Source organism: Rhinolophus sinicus, linkage group LG01 (genome assembly GCF_036562045.2).
Source record: "Rhinolophus sinicus isolate RSC01 linkage group LG01, ASM3656204v1, whole genome shotgun sequence".
NCBI classification, from domain to species: Eukaryota; Metazoa; Chordata; class Mammalia; order Chiroptera; family Rhinolophidae; genus Rhinolophus; species Rhinolophus sinicus.
Window position 1 is genome coordinate 170,809,187 of NC_133751.1, and position 19,037 is coordinate 170,828,223.

The 19,037-nt window shown below is 37.1% G+C and overlaps 1 protein-coding gene across 1 annotated transcript in view; it reads left to right on the forward strand.

Moving 5' to 3' along the window:
• The window catches only part of ANKAR (ankyrin and armadillo repeat containing), a 53,660-nt gene that overhangs the window by 15,487 nt on the left and 19,136 nt on the right, over positions 1-19,037 (forward strand). The window contains exons 8-13 of the mRNA XM_074339164.1: positions 621-656; positions 4,709-4,910; positions 7,496-7,704; positions 10,432-10,536; positions 11,876-12,117; positions 16,318-16,486. Coding sequence (XP_074195265.1) covers positions 621-656; positions 4,709-4,910; positions 7,496-7,704; positions 10,432-10,536; positions 11,876-12,117; positions 16,318-16,486 — 963 coding nt within the window. The remainder of the gene's footprint in view (positions 1-620; positions 657-4,708; positions 4,911-7,495; positions 7,705-10,431; positions 10,537-11,875; positions 12,118-16,317; positions 16,487-19,037) is intronic.

Sequence of the window (19,037 nt, forward strand, 5' to 3'; positions counted from 1 at the left end):
TGCAACAATATTGTCAATAAAAAAGGGTGACTTTATATTTTAACTAGCTATTTTAATACACTGTTAAATTTTAATATTAAGATGCTTCTATTCCTCGATTAAAATATTCAATACAGAATGAACTTAGTTAAAGTAGAGCACAAATTCAGTCAAATGTAAATGCAATGGGGAACTGTCATTTAAAGATGTGTTATATTTTAAGCTTTTTTTGGTGTAAAAAAGAATCTTTGGTAAATTAAAGCCTCTCATTCATCCTGTGACTACTTGCATTGGCTGAGAATTGAGTAGATTTTGAAGTATGCAAAAATGTGTAACTCTGGCTGCAATGTCTATCTATTATTACTTAGCCAACACAAAACTGCCTCAACTGTGAGTTTTGACCAGTCACTTGAGAGGCAGTGTTTCCAGGTCTTCAGGTCTTCTCTCACATAACCTCAGGTTCACGCAACATGTCCAGATGTCTTGACCAAAAGTTATAACCAATCCTATTTGATATAATCCTGCCATCTGTAGCTAAACATAGTCCTTTTGTTCTTATCAATATGGTTCTATTTTGGCTAATTTTGGAAACTCCTATATGTTAATAATCATACTTATATGTGTGTTCCCTTTTTAAACAGATTCATCCAAAATGGATGTGAAAAAAGAAAGAAACGGTAAGACATAATTACAATATTTGGTGCATTTTAAATGTTACTGCATATATTAAAACTTATAATATATAATCTCCAAAATGCTCTGTCTCATGAGAATGTCACACAATGATGTTTTGTTTACATTTTGAAATATAAATTTTTCCTATCTATGGTTATTTATTGATATTTCTCTTAAGTTTGTTTTTTTTTCTTTCTTTTCTTTTTAACTGAAATTTGCAGTCACCTCTACATATTTCTATAAAGTCAGGCCCTAAAGGGATTTTTATGCCCTAAAAAAATAAACAAACCAATCCAGTTAATATTTAGATATGCTGCCATCTAGTGACAAATAATCTATGAGATCTGAAGTATGAGTCACTTCTGACTGAGATGAGAGACTTAAGGATTGGATATAGAGAAAACAGAAAAAAATTTAAAGCTTATATGTTCTATCTCTGTATCTAAGAAGCTATACCTTTATACTCTACATAAGATAATTCAAGGACAGTTTATTTTTAAAGAAACCATTTACAGAGACCTGAATTTTGTAAGGAAAGGGCAGTAGTTATTCAAAGTAGCCACTTGGTTTTGGTGGAGGAACAAAGCTAACCTGAAATGACCTCAGAGAGGGGAGAATAAGTATCAGAGAGAATAAGCATCCTGACCTCATTCTCCTTCCTTCTCCAGGGTTGTCCACTGGCAGATACTAATAAGAAGCCAAAGGACAGGGGTTGCTAAATCTGCCAGGACAGAGCACAGGGAGGGTGGTAAAGGGAGGTGAGTGGGCCTGTAGGGGAAAAAAAGAAAGCTTATCAGCCCCACCTACACTGTAAGAATTTGCAGTTGAGTAACAATTGTGCACTTCCTGCATTGCGCTCTCTCTCTCTCTCTCTCTCTCTCTCTCTCTCCTCTCTGTTTACTTTCTCTTTTCCAAGTATCACTTACGACTACCATGTATTATAATATTAGTTTGTTTATCGTGTCTCCCTCACTTGAATATAAATTCCATAAAGGGCAAAGGTTTGGTTTACATTGCTATGGTACCCCAGCGCCAAGAAGAAAGCCTGGCATTAGTAGGTGCTCAGGAAATAGTTGTTGAATGAATGCATAAATGGATGAATGCAGGGTAGCATTTGACAATCACTGGCATAACTAACATACAGTGATGTACTATAGAAACTAACAGAAAAAGGAGATAAATAGGGCTTTCAAGCCACCAAAGAACATTTATTCCCTAGGCCAGTGTTCACAACCAGAGAATAGTTTCTTCAGACTACATAAACCCCTCCAGAACTTCTCTGACTCGAGTATGTCTTTGGAGTGTTTCTCATCCTGAGCACTGTTGATATTGGGAGCTGCATAATCCTTTGTTGTGGGGTGCTGTCTTGTACACTGTAGAAACTAGCGTAGTGTCCCTGGCCTCTACCCACTAAATGCCAATAACAACCCCCACCCCAGTTGTGACAAGCAGATGTGTGTGTGTGTGGAGGGGCACTTTATCCCCCTGTTCTGGGATAAATTTTCAAGTACCTAGGAATCAGCCAGGGATCTTTCTAAAATACAGAATTTGAGTTACAGGGCCTGGGTGAGAGCCAAGATTCTGCATTTCTATTAAGCACACTTTAAAGAAATCAGAGGGAGATATAAGAATAGTACTTCTTCCATCAGGCTGAGCTGAAATACTATTTGTTTGGAGGGAGGCAGAGAGAAGAGGGAGAGGGTCAGTGGGGAGGCTGGGGTGGTTCTTTTTTTAAAAAAGGAACCTCTCTTTAGGTCATTTTGATACATTTCTTCTGCTAAGAGCAGCCTACTGCCTTCTCTTAGGTTGAAATGAGCCAGCATATTCTAAAGTCCTGTGATTAGGCCTAGTCTTTCAGGGAGCCTGTGTTCCTGGACTCTGAACCTCACATGTGCTTGCGAGTCAGGATGGCTGGAGGGGGCTCCCCTGCCCCAGGCCAGTTAGGCTCTAATAATACCTCAGCAGGTTAGACTCTGGTAAAATAGTTTTTCCTGAGGGCAGACCTTGGTAAGATAAACAGAGAGTGTGCTCTGGTGTGTTTCAAAATGGTTCCTTTCCACTCCCTGGCCAGAAGCACGAGGGGATGTTTCTCTGATATGCACCGTGAGGACGTGGCTTTCCTAGAGGTAAAACTCAGTAAAGTGTGGGGCCCCTCTGACTGGGTCCCCCTGGGGTTTTTAACTCTCAGACTGGTCCACACTGAGCTGCCAGCAGTTTCTCACTTATAGTTCAGGTTTCCCTTCCCCAGCACTGGTTGCTGCTTGGGTTTCTGCCCTTGGGTTTCTGTTTCCCTAAGTTGTGATTCTCTGAACCTGCCTATCTCTCCCTCCAATTTAGGGGCAGCATATTTGCTCTGTAACCTCACCTCTCTGGCCGATCTAAGCATTGTTGAGTTTTCAGTTTGTTCAGCTTTTTACTTGCCATTAGAATGGAGTGGTGACTTTTAAGCTCCTTACATGCTGGACCAGAAACAGGAAACACCTAGCAGTAGCTTTAAATAGATAGATTTGGGTCCAGTGCTATAGATAATCCAGGCCAGGGTGTAAAGCTTAGATTGCTAGGGCAGACAGGAGGCCATTGGAAGTTTCTGAGTTGGGAGAAAAATTTATTTTTGCTTTTTTTGCCAGAAATGAATAGGAGTTAGCTTGACCCTGGTCAGGAAACTGTTGTTTGGGAGAAGGAAGCTTTCAAACAACAGGAGCAGCCCAAGTTGACTGGGTAATTCATCATCCAAATGAGGGAGACTTGAGCATGGAAGGGGCACTATCAGTCATTGTGCTGAGGCAACAGGCATAGACCAGTCCTTCCCTGGGCAACCTGGGATGTGCGGCCTGCCACCCTACATCTGATGAGCTACTAGACAGCCTAATGGAAGAGAAGAAGGTATGTATATGTTGTGTGCACTTGGGTAGTGTTTATGTGGGTAGATGATGGCTTAAGTTAAGTTGGAGTCAGTGGATCGTTTTTCTGTATTCGTGATCAGATGACCTTGAGAAGCCACTGAAGAGTTTTAAGCAAGGAGGTAAAAAGATCAGACTTAATGTTTCAAAAAAAAGTGCATTGGGGAAGGGCAACAACAAGATGGGGATATCAGTCGGGAGGTGATTATGGCTTGGAGTAGGGTGGTGGTGGCAGTAAGATGAGTTCTAGGGGTAGGTTCCAGAGATATTTAGAATTGGTGCTGGACTGGTTATGGAGATGAAATGAGAGGGAGGTGCCAAGGAGTCTTTCAGGTTTCTGCTTTGTAGAACTGGCTGGATGATGATATCCTTCACTGATTTAGGGAACAGTGAAAGAGGACCAGGTTTGGAGAGAAAGATAGGAGTTCAATTTGAATATGTTAAGTTTGAGGTGGTGTGTGGAGATGCCCAGTGAGATGTTGGAAATATACAGATATGGAGGTTGGAGAAGAAACAGATCTAAAGAGTCATCAACTTATCGGTGGTAAGTGAAGCCACTGAGAAGATAATAAGGACCAAGACAGAGCCTTAAAACTCATTGAGGCATCAGGACAATGAGATGGTCCCAAAGGAGACTGCAAAGGGATAGCCAAAGAGGTAGGAGAAAAATGCATGATGTCACAAAAGACAAGGAAAGAAACTATTTTAAAGAGAAAGAAGTGGTCAATTTACTGTTGAGAGGTCAGTAAAATGAAAATTGGAGGAAAAAAACTAGATTTACTGACATAGAGACCTTTTGAGGGAATTTTTTTCCCCAAAGGTTCTTATCTCCTACTACAAAATACTTAAATCAAGTAGAAAATAATTTAAACAAGAAATAGCTTATTTTATCACAAGATTAATGCATTGACTTAATTTTTGAAATATCTAATATTTTCAATGTTATTTATTTTTAATTTATAAAGAAGTATTGATTTTTAATGGTCGGACATCACAAGTTAGATAAAGAACATAGAATTGCCTAAATTAATCTTTTAGTGCTTGTCTTGGAGCTTCTATATCCCACAGCACTAAGCTCTGATTGGATATCAAAAAGGCATGTTTTTAGGAATGTTAGATCTTTGACCACTGAAGTAATTGTCCATCCATTCTAGGTCCTACACCTCTACACCTGGCCGCGCAAGCTTGCTCACTAGAAACAGCCATCTGCCTACTCTGTTTCAAAGCTGATTACACACTTTCTGAAAAAAGAGGCTGGATGCCAATTCACTTTGCTGCTTTCTATGACAATATCTGCATCATCATTATTCTCTGTAGGAAGGATCCTAGTTTGCTCGAAGCTGAGGCAACAGCTGAGTAAGTTATTAACCGTTTGTAAAAATACGAATTTCTGCTTTCATGGCTTGTCTGAAGCACTGACACTAAAAGAAATGGTTGGTGTGATTGATTTGAAAGTCTGTGTAAGGCTTACTCTGCTGTCATTTCTACTCACTGTCTTCTCCTACCACTTCTCTTTAGAATTTTAAAGACAGAACTTCTATTTACTTATGTATGTTGTCTGGAAGAATAAGAAGTAAGCCCTAGGAAGTCTGTCCTAGCCTTTTCCCAATGGTATGGCTCTACAGACTAGTTTATCAGGTTAACTACTTAGTGCCCTGGAAGAAGTCTGAGATTAGGGAGGAGAAAGTTGCTCTAAATTGGAACCTACACACCCAAGGGGCAGTCCAGAGGCTCCATACCACAGTGAATAGGCTTTGGATAACAGCAGAAATATCTAGTGGTATCCAGAAGAAAAACACATTAAAAAGAAGAAGATAACTTTGAAACAGCAAAACATCCCAAACAGTCTTCTATTTCACTAGTTAGCTGAGGACCAACCTTTTGGGTGGAGGTATAACTTCTGCTGAGGGTACATTCTTGGCTGGTAATCAAAAGACCAGGTTATTGTTTTGAATCTCTGAACATGATTTAGGCATAGTTTCACTCAGCTATTTCTGGGTCTTCCAATAACCTGTTTATTATTACTCAGTGAAGAAATTAATCCTCCCTCCAGGTGAGGACGGAGATGCGTGTGGAGAAAGCTTTCAGGAAACCAGGATCTCTGGCTAATAGATTGATTGTCTAACTAATAGATTCTGGAAAGAGCCATGGAATGTGGAGGCCTGAGTTCAGCTCCTGGTTCTGTCACATTCTGACATTGTGTCTTTGGACAAAATGGGGCTAAAAGGCTGGGTAGATTGTAAAAGGTCAAACAATTGGATATCAGAGGTAGAAGTAAGAAGCTGTCTGTAAATGTACGGAAGAAGCGAAGGATCAGTAGCACGGTTCCCATGGCTGAGATCTCCTCTGTGGAACTAATAGAGTGTGGCCATGCTGGCGTGTGTGCATGACTGGGAAGCACCAACGAAGCTATGACAAGGAACTAAGGGATCAGAACATACATGGTAATCAGCATGGATAACGAAGTCACTTACAATAGGAGGGGCATGTCGGTGAGGCAACGCCTGGGCCAGGATGTGGGAGAGGACCCTCCTGGGCCGGGCGGGGGCGATGGCATATGGAACTGGACAGGGTAATGTAATCTGATAGCATAGTTTTCAAATGAGGAGAATCAGAGTGATGGTGTTCGAAATAAAAGTCATCTTTATTCTGCCATTGCGTAGGAGAAAGAAAGCAACGGAGAGCAGTCTTGTTAGACTCGAAAAGGGAGAAAGTGAAGATGTTTACTCATAAAGGGCAAGAGATTCATTCCCCAGGGCCTGGGACGAGAGGAGAGGCTTGGGGCCAACTGGACAGGGGTGAGAGTTCAAGAACAGGCAGCAAGAGAAAGGAGTTTCAGGAAGAGAGGAGGGCACGGGTAAAAGGATGCAAAAAAATAATGCCTGAGGCGATGTGATGTGGGGCAGCGAGGAGAGAGGAACTGCGTGTGCAGACTGTGCCGAGCCCTCATTCATCCCTCACACAGCGCTGCCAGCTGGTGGTTCTTCCCCTCGTCCCTTCACAGATGAAGAGAGGAACCCAGTTTGCTTAAGAGTCACTCTGCTAGTCAGTAGATCTATTAGTTAAGATACAGTTGAAGCTGCCGTGACAGAGATGCCCCCAAATATTTGTAGTTTAAATGAAATAAACACGTGGTTCTTTTTCATGAAGTCTGGGTTCATGGCCGAGGGTTGGCGTAATGGCTTGACAGTATGAGGGACCCAGACTTCCTCTTGTTGCTTCTTTTTATGTAGCTTCCCTATCCTGGTTCAAAATGGCAACTCCTGCTTTCATTATTATACCTGTATTCTAGCCATGAGAAGAAAGAGAGGAAAAGTAGCTGCACTCCTTTTCTCTTTAGGGAGTTGTCCAGGTAACTTGTACTCATATCACATTGGCCATACCTACCCATAAGGGAAGCTGGAAATGTCACATTTGGCTGGATAGTCATGTGCCCAACCAAAAGAGCTTCACCCTCTAAATAAAAAGCAGATAATGGCTTTTTGAGAAAAATTGTTAGTTTCTGCCACAGTGAGGAAGCTGGGATTTGAGAACTGGATATGAAGTATAAGGAAATAGGTTGGAATTCTACCTGAGCCTCAGTTTCATCATTTATAAAATGGGCTGATAATACTTGCCTTGCTTTTCCCTTCTCTCGTAGAGTGGTTGTAAGGATGAGATGAGATAGTGTATTCTAAGAACTTTGTGCATTATCAACTCCTGAACAAATTATACGGCATGATAATTAATGTGGGAGGGAGAGTAGGGGCAAACACTAAGGACAGCCAAGGCAGGGGAGGTAAATCTATTTACGTGTGGACTATACAAAACAGTGACATATAAGAAAGAGAAGGTGATGGTATAAATCAGACTTCCTCCAATAGCAATTTGGATAGTTGCTAATCAGTAAATTTGACACTGTATGTGCGCTCAATTATTATAATGTGTTCCTTGATTTTTAGGAATCAGTGTACTCCACTTTTACTTGCTGCCACTTCAGGAGCACTGGATACTATAAAGTACCTATTTTCTCTTGGTGCGAACTGGAGAAAAACAGATAATAAAGGAAATAATATAATTCACTTATCAGTGCTAACCTTTCACACAGAGGTTCTCAAGTATATAATAGAGATCAATATTCCTGAACTCCCAGTTTGGAAAACTTTGGTAGGTGAGTATAGAACACATAATCACTTTATAAATAAATGTTCTGACTATTATTCAGTTTAATTATTGATACTTAGTATGAAATAGAGAAAATAAAATGCAGTAATATAAGCATCATATTTTAAACATTTAAAAATCATGAAATAAACATGTTTGAGTTAAAACCAGAAATACAAACTGAACTATATTTTTGTTTGTGTAAAAGTAGTTTTATTTCTAAATTAAAATCAAAGATAAATAACCCAAACAGACTACATTTTACACAATTATATTTATTTTTATTTTCCGACTATCTCCAAAAGTCCAACCATCATCTTCTCCATCAAAAAAGCAACTTAAAAAGAAACAAAAGGAAAGAGGAAAGAAATTAAATTCTGAGAGTGGGAAAAGATTCCCTCCAATTTATTCCTCACTTCCTAATTTTAGAGACAGATTCAGGAAAATTTTTCCTCACATTCTGATAAACGTTTGGTGAAAAATTCTGATCAAGATTTTTGTCCAAATTTGTATTCAATCTAGTCAGAGATATTACAAAGGTCAGGGTTATCAGTCCAGTTGAATGTACACATTTAGTTTCACTCCTTCCCGAGACCCCACTAAAATTACATGGAGATTAAGTTAAAGTAACACCCTTAGCAGGAGCAGTGAACAAGCATTCAAGAGAAAACAGGAAAGGATACAGAAGAAACAAAATAAAATACTGGAAACAGGCAAGTCTTAGGACTTAGTCAACCAGAAAAATCATTCCAAGCCAACAGTGGGAAAACAGAGACTTTCTGAGACCTGCACCATAAATCCTCACAGGCTCAAGAACTGGCAGTGTCAGCCAGGAGTGCTCTCTGCAAGAGGCTTACCAGGAAACACCTAAAGATACTAAGCTGGGGAATTCTCCCCAATAAACAGGAAACTGGGAGTCTGACCCAAGAGAAAAGCGAAGGGAATTTCAAAGATGACAGAAAAGAGAAGTCCCAGAATGGGACTCCATTTACATATGGAGATATGTAAATCACAGAGGCCAAAGGGAAGATGTGGGAGGCATTACCAGTAGGTACAAAGAAAGCTAAGCAGATGAAATAAAAAAAAGAAAATTCTTACCTCCAGGAGAAACAAAAGTAAAAAAGGAGACACAACTGTAGTGCACTACAATGCTTAGCTGTGAGAACTGTCTGTATGGCTGTCAGAATGGGGAAGGGGAAGCAGAGGAAATGGCAGAGCAGTGTGGAAAGAGCTAGTTTCTCATCTGCCATAACATGAAGTCAATCGATGATGTCTAAAATTGATATAGCAAAAGGTAACTGTGTGTATAAATAGTTAGAAATATGGAGATATGTAAATCACAGAGTATAGCGAAAGAGTCCACAGTGGTTATATCTGGAGAGAGAAACTCAGAAGAGTAGAGAGGGTGAGGTAAGGAACCACTCAACTATATTTTGCTATAGGCCTTTTAGGAACATTTAACTCTGAATCATGAGCATGTATTACTTTAATAAAATAAAAAGTAAAGCAAAAAAATGAAACAAATTGGAGATGAGAACAGATATTGTTCCGAACAACTCACTGTAGGACGGGAAAAGACACATTTATGATTTTCAAACCCATTCTACTGATTCAAGAAGTCTGAATACTTGGTTTCAAAATTGGCTCAATACCTGATTTTGAAATTTACTTGGGTCTTGGGAATACATTCCAATTATATCAGCCCCAAGAGATACTGGAAAGTGTTTACAATGTTAATATACGTGTGCATCTTTATCATTATATCTTAGTCTTTTTAGGAGCAACTAAGAAGACCATTCTGTTACTTTTAATAGACTAATACATTTGAAATACTCATTTCAATCATAGAATAGTATTCCTAACAGGAATAGCCTAATGGCCCAAACAGTTCCCCGACAGCCACTCCTTCCCACAGCTATTGTTGGGACATCCTGATAATGATGCAAACACAATAACCAGTGAGCATCTAGCCACTGTTGCTTTGCTCTGAGCTCTGGAGTAGCTCTCCCTCCTTATACTGTCCATTTCCACTATGAGTAAAAGAAGAATTGTCAGAGTTTATTATAAGTCTCCAGGATTAGCTCTTGGAGTGGAAGCTGAATTTTAAAAGAAAGAGCCTGGGGTGATCTAGCCAAGGTAGGCATTAGGGTCAGATTGATTATTCCAGGGGCTGGGGAAAGAGAGATGAGGCAAGGATGCTTCTATGTGTTTTTTCTTGCACCATAGACATTGTTTGGAAGCATATAATTTGTATTATCTCCTGTCTGGAGTATGAATTCATTCTTCCTCAAATTCAGGAAATATACAAAGCCTCAATATGATTTAATGGACATTAAATTTTTATTCGCAATAATGTAGTTTACGCTATGCCATCCTTGAAAACCCATGTTCAAATTTTATTCAACAACTGATTTCAGGCCACTGAGGTGTACTATTTTCCAAGTAAATTTGAACCATGTGATCAGCCCATCTAAGCCATTCAGACCAAAAATAAAGAATTTTTGGATTTTCTATACTAATTATATAGATTATAAACCTCAGAGATCATGGGCATATACAATATATTTAGCATCTCACAGAATGCCACACACAGAGGGAATTTAATGAATGCAGTTGGTGGTCATGGTGATAATCTCAACTCATGGCTTCACTTGGCCTGTACAGAAACAGAATCAATCGTTCCATTCCTTTGTGTAAAATTATAACATATACTTTTCTGTTGACTACTTACCAGAAATGTTGCAGTGTGAAAGCTATAAACGAAGGATGATGGCCATCATGTCCTTAGAAGTAATTTGCTTAGCAAAGGATGAATACTGGCAATATATTTTGGATGCAGGTGCTGTAAAATTTATTAACTATTTTTTGCTTATTGCAGAGTTTTGTTGTTTTATGCAGAGCTATATTATATTCAGCCAATCACTTTAAAACTTTTTAGTTGACTTTAAATTTCTATTTTTCTTTTTTCTAAGGTTACTTCCTTTATTTGGCAACATTGTATTTTATTTCCAACAGGATCAAAAAACCATGTAAATCCCATTTCTCTAAAAATTTGCAAATTCTAAAATGATATTAAATTACTTGACGATACTACTTCTTATATTGACTACTTTCGTTTAGAAATGATCTCTATTCTGTATTTACACAATTTATTTTTAAAATTAAAAACAGTTTTGTGGTGTGTAGCAGCAGACCTGGGTTCATGAGTAGCTCTGCATTTAGAACTTAGGCTAATTGCTTATCGTCTCTTAGCCTAGCTTCCTCACTAATAAAATGATCCCTACTTCATAGGGTTGTTTTGAGAACAGCACTGTCCAACATAACTTTCTGAAATGATGGACATATTCTATCTTCACTGTCCAATATAGTAGCCACTAACTCTAATGTGAATACTGAACACACATGAGATACTCCTTAAATATTTGTTGAATGAATGAATGAATAAAAAAATTATTATAGGTAGTCCCATAATGTGTTCCTAAAAACATGTACAAAAGCTCTATATCCAAAAAGTAAACCATAGTTAAATAAGTCATGAGGGAGAGTACATTTCAGATGTATAAATAAATAAAGCCCTAATTATACCCATTATATTTTCTGGCATTTTCTGTGTGCTCTATAATGTGCTCTTTCCTTTCACATTGAAGCCAGATTTTCTATTTTCACCACGCCCAATGATTTTCATCTTTGAACCAATTGTAATCAATGAGGCCAAGGTTGCTTTTTATTAGATTCAGCACTTTCTTTTTATTTTTCAGTTGCTTTTATAAAATATGGGTAAAATATAATAAAATGCTCAAATAACTACACAAACACTGCCACACAAATTTGATGCAATAAACAAAGTGAACTCTACCATATGGTAGCTTTTGAATTTGTCAATAATCTTAGCAAAAATTCAGTGTTTCAAAGGTGGCTTAGGGTTACCAATATGAAATGTATGATTGTGTGCTGTGTGAAAATCACATGTATGAATAATGAGAGCTCCCTATACTGTAGACAGGACATCAAAGTGCATTCATGTAGTTTCAAGTGATCATTTTATAAATATTTTACAGAATTATTTTCTAATTGTTTATATGACAATACCCACAAACATTATTTAAATCCTATCATGATAAATTGACTACAAATGATTATAATACTTCATGTTTTTTTTCTTGGTCTCTTCATTGCAGGCACCGTTCCTGCCTTAATCCATCTATTAAAAAGTTCCAAAATCAAGTTACAGTGCAAAACAGTTGGGTTATTGAGTAATATCTCAACCCATGCGAGTGTAGTGCATGCTATAGTAGAGGCAGGAGGCATTCCAGCTCTGATCAACCTACTAGCTTCCGATGAACCAGAACTACACTCTCGCTGTGCTGTCATTCTATATGATATTGCTCAACTTGAAAACAAGGATGCTATTGCCAATTATGTAAGTTCTTTTCATAGAACACCATTTTAACCGTCAGAAATTCCCTTATATAGAAGCTAGAAATATACATCTCCATGTTATTATGCAGTGGCAAAACTCTCAAGAGAAGAATTCCAGTCTCGGTGAGGACAGCAAAGAGCAAACCTGCCACAATCCCATGTGTGCCCAAAGTAAACAAGAGCGAGATAGTACCAGAGCAAGCAGGGCAAAGGGCGTGAGCTTCGGCCAAGGTGCCTGGCTCCTGTGTCCCCAAGTCTCACAAGGTGACACAGTGGGCCCAGATGGATGCTACCCACACATTGGGTTTGTGTCACATCTGAAGAACCTTGAGCTTAAGAAATCTGTCATTTTGTTAGCGATCAGTAAATAAGCCTGTTCTTTGTCTGGAGGGGAGATGATACCATACCTTACAAGATTGCTAGTTACATTAAATTCTGAAGAATGGCCCAGTGAAAGAGCTGTTACAATCTCGATATACCCACACAATACAGGTAGGCGTCCAAGAGGCCTCGGGAGGACTGTTTTCAACAAAAATATCTGGTCAAACCATCACCCGGGGAAACAAGGAAAGCGGACCAAGTGACTGTTTAGCTCTAGGGGATGTGGTTGCTTCTTGCTGTTTATGACAAGATATTACAAGAAATATTACCATTTTAGCTATTTCTATTCTGCTAGAGAAATGCAGTCTAATTGCGTACCAGAATTAGAAGAAATTATTTTTTGTGAACACCAAGTAGTCTTTGTCATGGTGTATTTCCTTAAACCAAGCCCACCTTATTATGTCTGTTAATGCTTTATTTAAGATCTTTTAACAGGTATTTATGACTAATATTATTTTTATAGTTTTCTTTGGATGATGCTTCTTCATTATGTATTGTCATTTACCATTATAAAATATACCCTTTTATATTTGTACCCTTTTTATAAATGTACCCTTTTTATCAAGTGTAATACTTGAGCCCTGAATTCTATCTTGTCCAAAAATATGTTTGTGATCTGTTTTCTTTGTGCTCTCATGTTTAATATGGCTCTTGCCATCCTTCTCTTTTTTTTCCTATTTCTTGTTGGTTTGTTATCAGTAATCTGGAAAATATATTAGGAATATAGAAACTCCCAGGCCCACCTTCAGAGTTAGTCAGTCAGTCAGTCTTACTCGTTTAGACCTTATAATCTCAGTAATTTGAGAATTACTCAGAATTAGAATAAATGTGTCCCTTGTGTGCAGTATATTTAGTTTTTGCTTTGTCACTTTTTAGTGAGTATAACTCATTTATTGATGTGACATGTTTAATCTTAGTTCTGTCATATTTTATTAATCATTCTTAATCTTCTATATAATCAGTGTTTTCTTTCTCTGTTTTTTCCTTCTGTATCTTATAAAATCTAGGACTTACACATCAACATTAGTTACCTATTTTTCCCGGGACTTGGTGTAACTTTTCAACATGTACATTCATCTTCTTTTATTTTTTGGAATGTTTTCTTGAATTCATGTTTTTAAATACTACATCTCTATAATATTCTTTTAGTTTACTCATATAACAGGTACTTTTTGAGAGTTTATTACATAACAGATATTATTGTGCATGCTGGGGTTATAGCAGTGAATAAAATAAAACAAAAAAAATCCCAGCTTTCAGGGAGTAACAAGACAATAAACAAAGCAAGTAAGCCAAATATATAGTATGTTATATTCAATGAGAAAGGGTGTTAAGGAGGAAAATAAAGCAGGAAAAGGGGAGAGGGGAACTTGGTGAAAAATAGTTCACTGAGAATTTGGCCTTTGAGTACAGACCTAAAGTAGATGAAGGAGTGTGTCATGTTTTTCTGTTGGGGAGACCATTGTAGTCAGAGGAAACGAGTGCAAAGTAAATTAAGTGGGAGTGTGTTTGGCATGTTCAAGGAATGGCAAGAGAGCAAAAGTAGCTGAGGAGAAATAGGAGACATTCTTTGCTAGGTGATGGTGGACCACATCATGTAGGGCCATGTGGGCAATTGTTAGACATCTTGGCTTTTTACTCCAAGTATGTTAAGCCATTGAATGATTTTGTTCTGGGAAGTTCCATGAAGAAATGTACATCACTCTACCTCTATGTTGAAATAGGTGTGCAAGGGTAGAAACAGCAAGACTAAAAAACTATTGACAGATGATGATGTCTTGAACTAGGTGATAATAGTGGAAATGGTGAGCAGTAATCTTGAAAGTTGAGTTACTAGGATCTGTGGGAAAGTTGAAAGATCTAGAGTAGGGGTGTCCAAACTTTTCTCAACGTTTTTCACCAAGGGCCATATGCGGTAAAATACACAAACAGCCGGGCCACTCACTCAAGGTGAAGTACGTATTGCCTCACCTGGTTTATTTAAGTAAACTAAATGCATTTTTGGAATTTGCTGCGGGCCAATAAAAAATGGATTGCGGGCCGCAGTTGGCCCGTGGGCCACAGTTTGGACACCCCTGATCTAGAGGGACCATAAAGGAGACTAAGAAGGAACAGCCAACGAGGTAGGAGGAAACCCAAAGAATCAGTTGTCCTATCAGCCAAATGAAGAAACTGTTTCAAAGAAGAGAGAATGATTAACAGTGTCAAATGCTGTTGTAAGATGAAGTCAAAAAATGATCATTAAATTTATTGATCACTGAATTAGCTTACCACTTCCTTTTGGGAATGCCAATTATTTGTGTATTGTATCACCTTTTCTTGTCTTACATAGCTATCATTTTCTCTCCAGTCCTTTTCCACTCATTGTTTCATTTTACTTTTTCATTTTTCTTTTTCTCTCAATCCTCTCTTCCTTGTCCCTTGCTATACTTTTTAGAATTATTTTTGTGTGGATTGCAATTTGGCTCTTTTATCTTTCCATATCTTTCCTAAGGTTTACTGGCTCTTGTTTCATCTTCCCCGTCTCAAAAAAATCTTCTTTGAGCTCTGGGGTCTCTCGTTTGCACTCTTGTTTTATAGAAGTGTTTGCCTCATTTTATTTTATTTTTTCATTGATAATAATATACCACTTTTGGTTACTTTATCTACTTCGTGGCAATATTGTTCTGATGAGCATTCTTTACCTGTCATAAGTTTTTCATATTTTTTTTTCTTTTATTTGGATAGATCCTGTTCCAGCTTTTGATCATTACTCATCTTTGAGTTACGTTCTTTCTGGCTCGACTATTTGCAAGAAGTATATGTGGGAAAGAGCACAGACCCATGTTCTAAGCTAGCAAGAATATGACTTACGCCATAGGGATGTGTTCATGAATCTTTCAGCTTTACTTTTCCCTAGCCAACAGAGACTGGTGGAGAGTATCTCACAACATAGATTCTATTTTTTCCACAATGTGAAGTCTATCTCTTTCTTTGTACCTCATCAATAGATTACTTCTTCCAAACATACCTTGTTGGTATGATTCCTTGTTCATCCTTGCTTTCCTTGCTTTTTGAAACTTTATGCCAAATTGATCTAGAAATGGACCTGCTGCCATCCTGCATACCCATTTCTATTGTTCCAGACAGGAAATTGTGTGTCTCTTTTTATGCCCCTCAAGGTAGAGACACCCATTTTAGAAAACTGCTCTGCCAGCATTTCCTGTGGCCAGTGGCCGTGGGAGATCTCTCTCATCCCTGTTGACAAATCATACACATTTATTATGATTCAACATTATAGACATCGCTTAGCTTTATTGAAAATACGATTGTATTTCTGTTTCTTATCTTCCTTAATATTCTTGCATTATTTCTGTTAATAGAGAGAAATGCCATCTTTACTCCATTAAAATTAGGAAATTATATTCACATTTAAACATATTTTATGTTGCATTAATATAACTACTAATTACAAGTGCAATGTCTACAATGGCAAATATTTCCAAATGGGCACTGTATTCAGTTGATCTTACTCAGTTGCTTTACCTTTTAGATGATTATTAAATGTTACAGTGAACTTGCAGCCTCAATTTATTTTGGTATAGAGGAGACTATTTTAAAATGTATAGAATGTTTACCTTAATATTAAAGCATACGATATTCTCAAAGTTGTATTAACTGTCACCTAATGCCATAGCAGTAGACACATTTGTTTATGGGCAATTGTTCTCTCATAAATAAGCAAGTATTTACGGCAGGATTATAGACTTGTGTTTCTAAATAAAAATTGCATACATCTCAAATAAATTCAATTGTAATTAATTTTTTTGTTTATGTTTAGGATGGAATCCCATCTCTGATAAATCTCTTAAAGTTAGACATAGAAAATGTGCTAGTAAATGTAATGCACTGTATACGGGTATTATGTATGGGAAATGAAAAAAATCAAAGAGCAGTGAAAGACCATAAAGGCATCCCATATCTTATCACATTTCTGAGTTCTGATTCAGGTGAGCTTCTATTTATGTGTTATTTTAAAGTGACCAGATATATTACGTGAAGCAAACATAGGTTTGGAAATGTCTTCTATGAACAGATGTCCTGGATTTATCTTAAAATGAATCTAGACACATGTAATATAACCTAAGTATCCTGCACACTTAAATTTAAACTGCTGGGTTTATAATGGGATTTCACTCTCAAAGCTATAATTTTTAAAAAATATTCAATTATATAATGCAGTTAGTAGGCCCAGGGACTCAAGTAAATGTGTCTTTGTGTGAATAACACATATTTTGATAATTGGAAGCTATTTTTCAAGTTACAATAAGTCTTCAGATTTGCTGTTAATATTTGATATCAAAATTCAAGGTCATCCTGTCATTAGGCTAAGTATCAGACTCGGAAGTGCATATCAGTACCAAGAACACCAGAACCTAGGAGAGAGTTTCTGCAGCCACTGCAAATGGTCTCTTAGGTTCTGTAAGAATTCTCTCATTACAATGAGTGAGCATACACATAACAGTGTAATCTTCAAATTTGTGGGGATAAAAAATTTGGGAAAAGCTTGTCTGTTTTCCTTCCTGTTCAGTTTATCATCTTTCTGTTCTAGTACTCTAAGAATAAATACAGAATAAACATATTGGTTACAATATAAGACAACGCTATGGATAATAGGATTATTGCAGAGGGCTTTCTTTTACTTCAGAAACTCAAATTTAAGCAATTATCATTTTCTAAGAACTGCTACCATGCAATGAAATTATTTGCAAGTCCTTTCCCTTTGTTACAGTTCCCTAAGGTCACCTGCTAGAAGTTTCCCTCCATCACTAACTGCTGTACTTCACCATTTAAGAACAGCATTAGACAGAGAGAGATTTTATACATATTTTAACCATAGAGTCTTTACTTTTTTATAATTGTTCTTTATTTTTTTCTTTCTTTGTATTTTATCTCCTTGATTAAAATTTAAAGACAGGAACTAGGTTTTCCCTATCCTTTTTCATCCTCCCAACCTGATGCTTGAACAAAGCACAAATTGTAGAGGCATTTTGAATAAATAAGCAATAAAGGAATGCATGAAAAAAAGCTATAGAAATAAAATATTGAAATCACTTCTTTTTGGAGCCCTCGCCTTATCTGAAACCTAAATAAAAGTAATGTATCCAATACTGTAATCTATTATGTCCTCACACCAAGGAAGATAATTTTGAAAAAATTTGTAATTATTTTTTCTCTCCATTTTTACAATTTATAAATGCTACATTTATAATTTTAGTGCTTTAACAAAAAATTGTCTAGGATGTTAGTTGGGTTGTTAAATTGTGGCAGATCACAAAGGAATTTTATTAATTCCAATATCTTAACCATTCAGAACCACTGTAACATTTCATGCATTAAGGTAAAATGGCACCAAAGTAGACTCACTTGCAATTTTTTGAGACTATGGATTTATTAACATCTCCTTCGTCTGAACCCCTATCGCCAGGAGTTCCTCAAGTTTGCTGAATTTGGTTTGTTTTGGGCCTTTGCATCACTCATCTTTAGCTGCTTGTTTCATACTTTTCCACATATGTATGTGCATGAACACGTTTTTATTCCTATAATGCCTCTGATTTCATCTTCTATAACACACAATTGTCCTGCTCTGTGTTACTAACAAAGGTTTATATGACACCATGATGGAAATTCAAATATGTAACAGAAAGCATACAAAAGGCTTTCAACTCCAAACTATCTGAACAAAACTTAAAGAGTACCACATCCTTTTTAGAATGACTATTTACACATTTTCACTGCAGAAATATGTTTATATGTACTCACTACCTTCTAAAATCTGAAAACTTTAGAATTCTGGTCCCAAGAGTTTTAGATAAAGAGTACCTCCACCATTAGGTTTCTCCCATTCAACTTGGAGTTTCTCAAGCTTCTGTTCTTGGTCTGCTGCTTTTTTTCACCCAGCAAATGTAAACAGTAAGGCCTTAATAGAGAGATAATTAACCTGAATAGATAATCTATGAAAGAACAAATGCTGCATTTACAGAGTCTGGCTTCTTGAATCCAAAACAGCTTTTTGTACAGTTTTAACTTTTTGAAACATATAAATGTCTTACATATTTTTTTAAAAAATTATATCTAGAAGGCTACAAGGGGGTAACTAGAATACAAACAGAAACAAATGAATCCAGTTGTATTTAAATGAATTACATAACTAGATTAAAAAAGAAAAAGAATGCAAGTAACTTTTGAATACAGTGCTTTTACTATATAGCCTGTCTAGAAGAGAAGGAAAATAACCAAACTGTAAACATATCTTGAATTTTTCTAGTGGGTTTGTATTTCATAGAGATATGGGTGAAACAGCTCTGAATCTGTTATAAGTATTGTAGGACTGAACAAACGAATAAATGTCTTGATATTATTGGGTTCTCACTGTAAAATACACACACACACACACACACACACACACACACACACACACAGAATGTGGGAAGGTAATAAAAAATCCTGTGAGTTTGGACTGGAATTGGAAGAATTGGAAATATATGTATTTTCCTAATC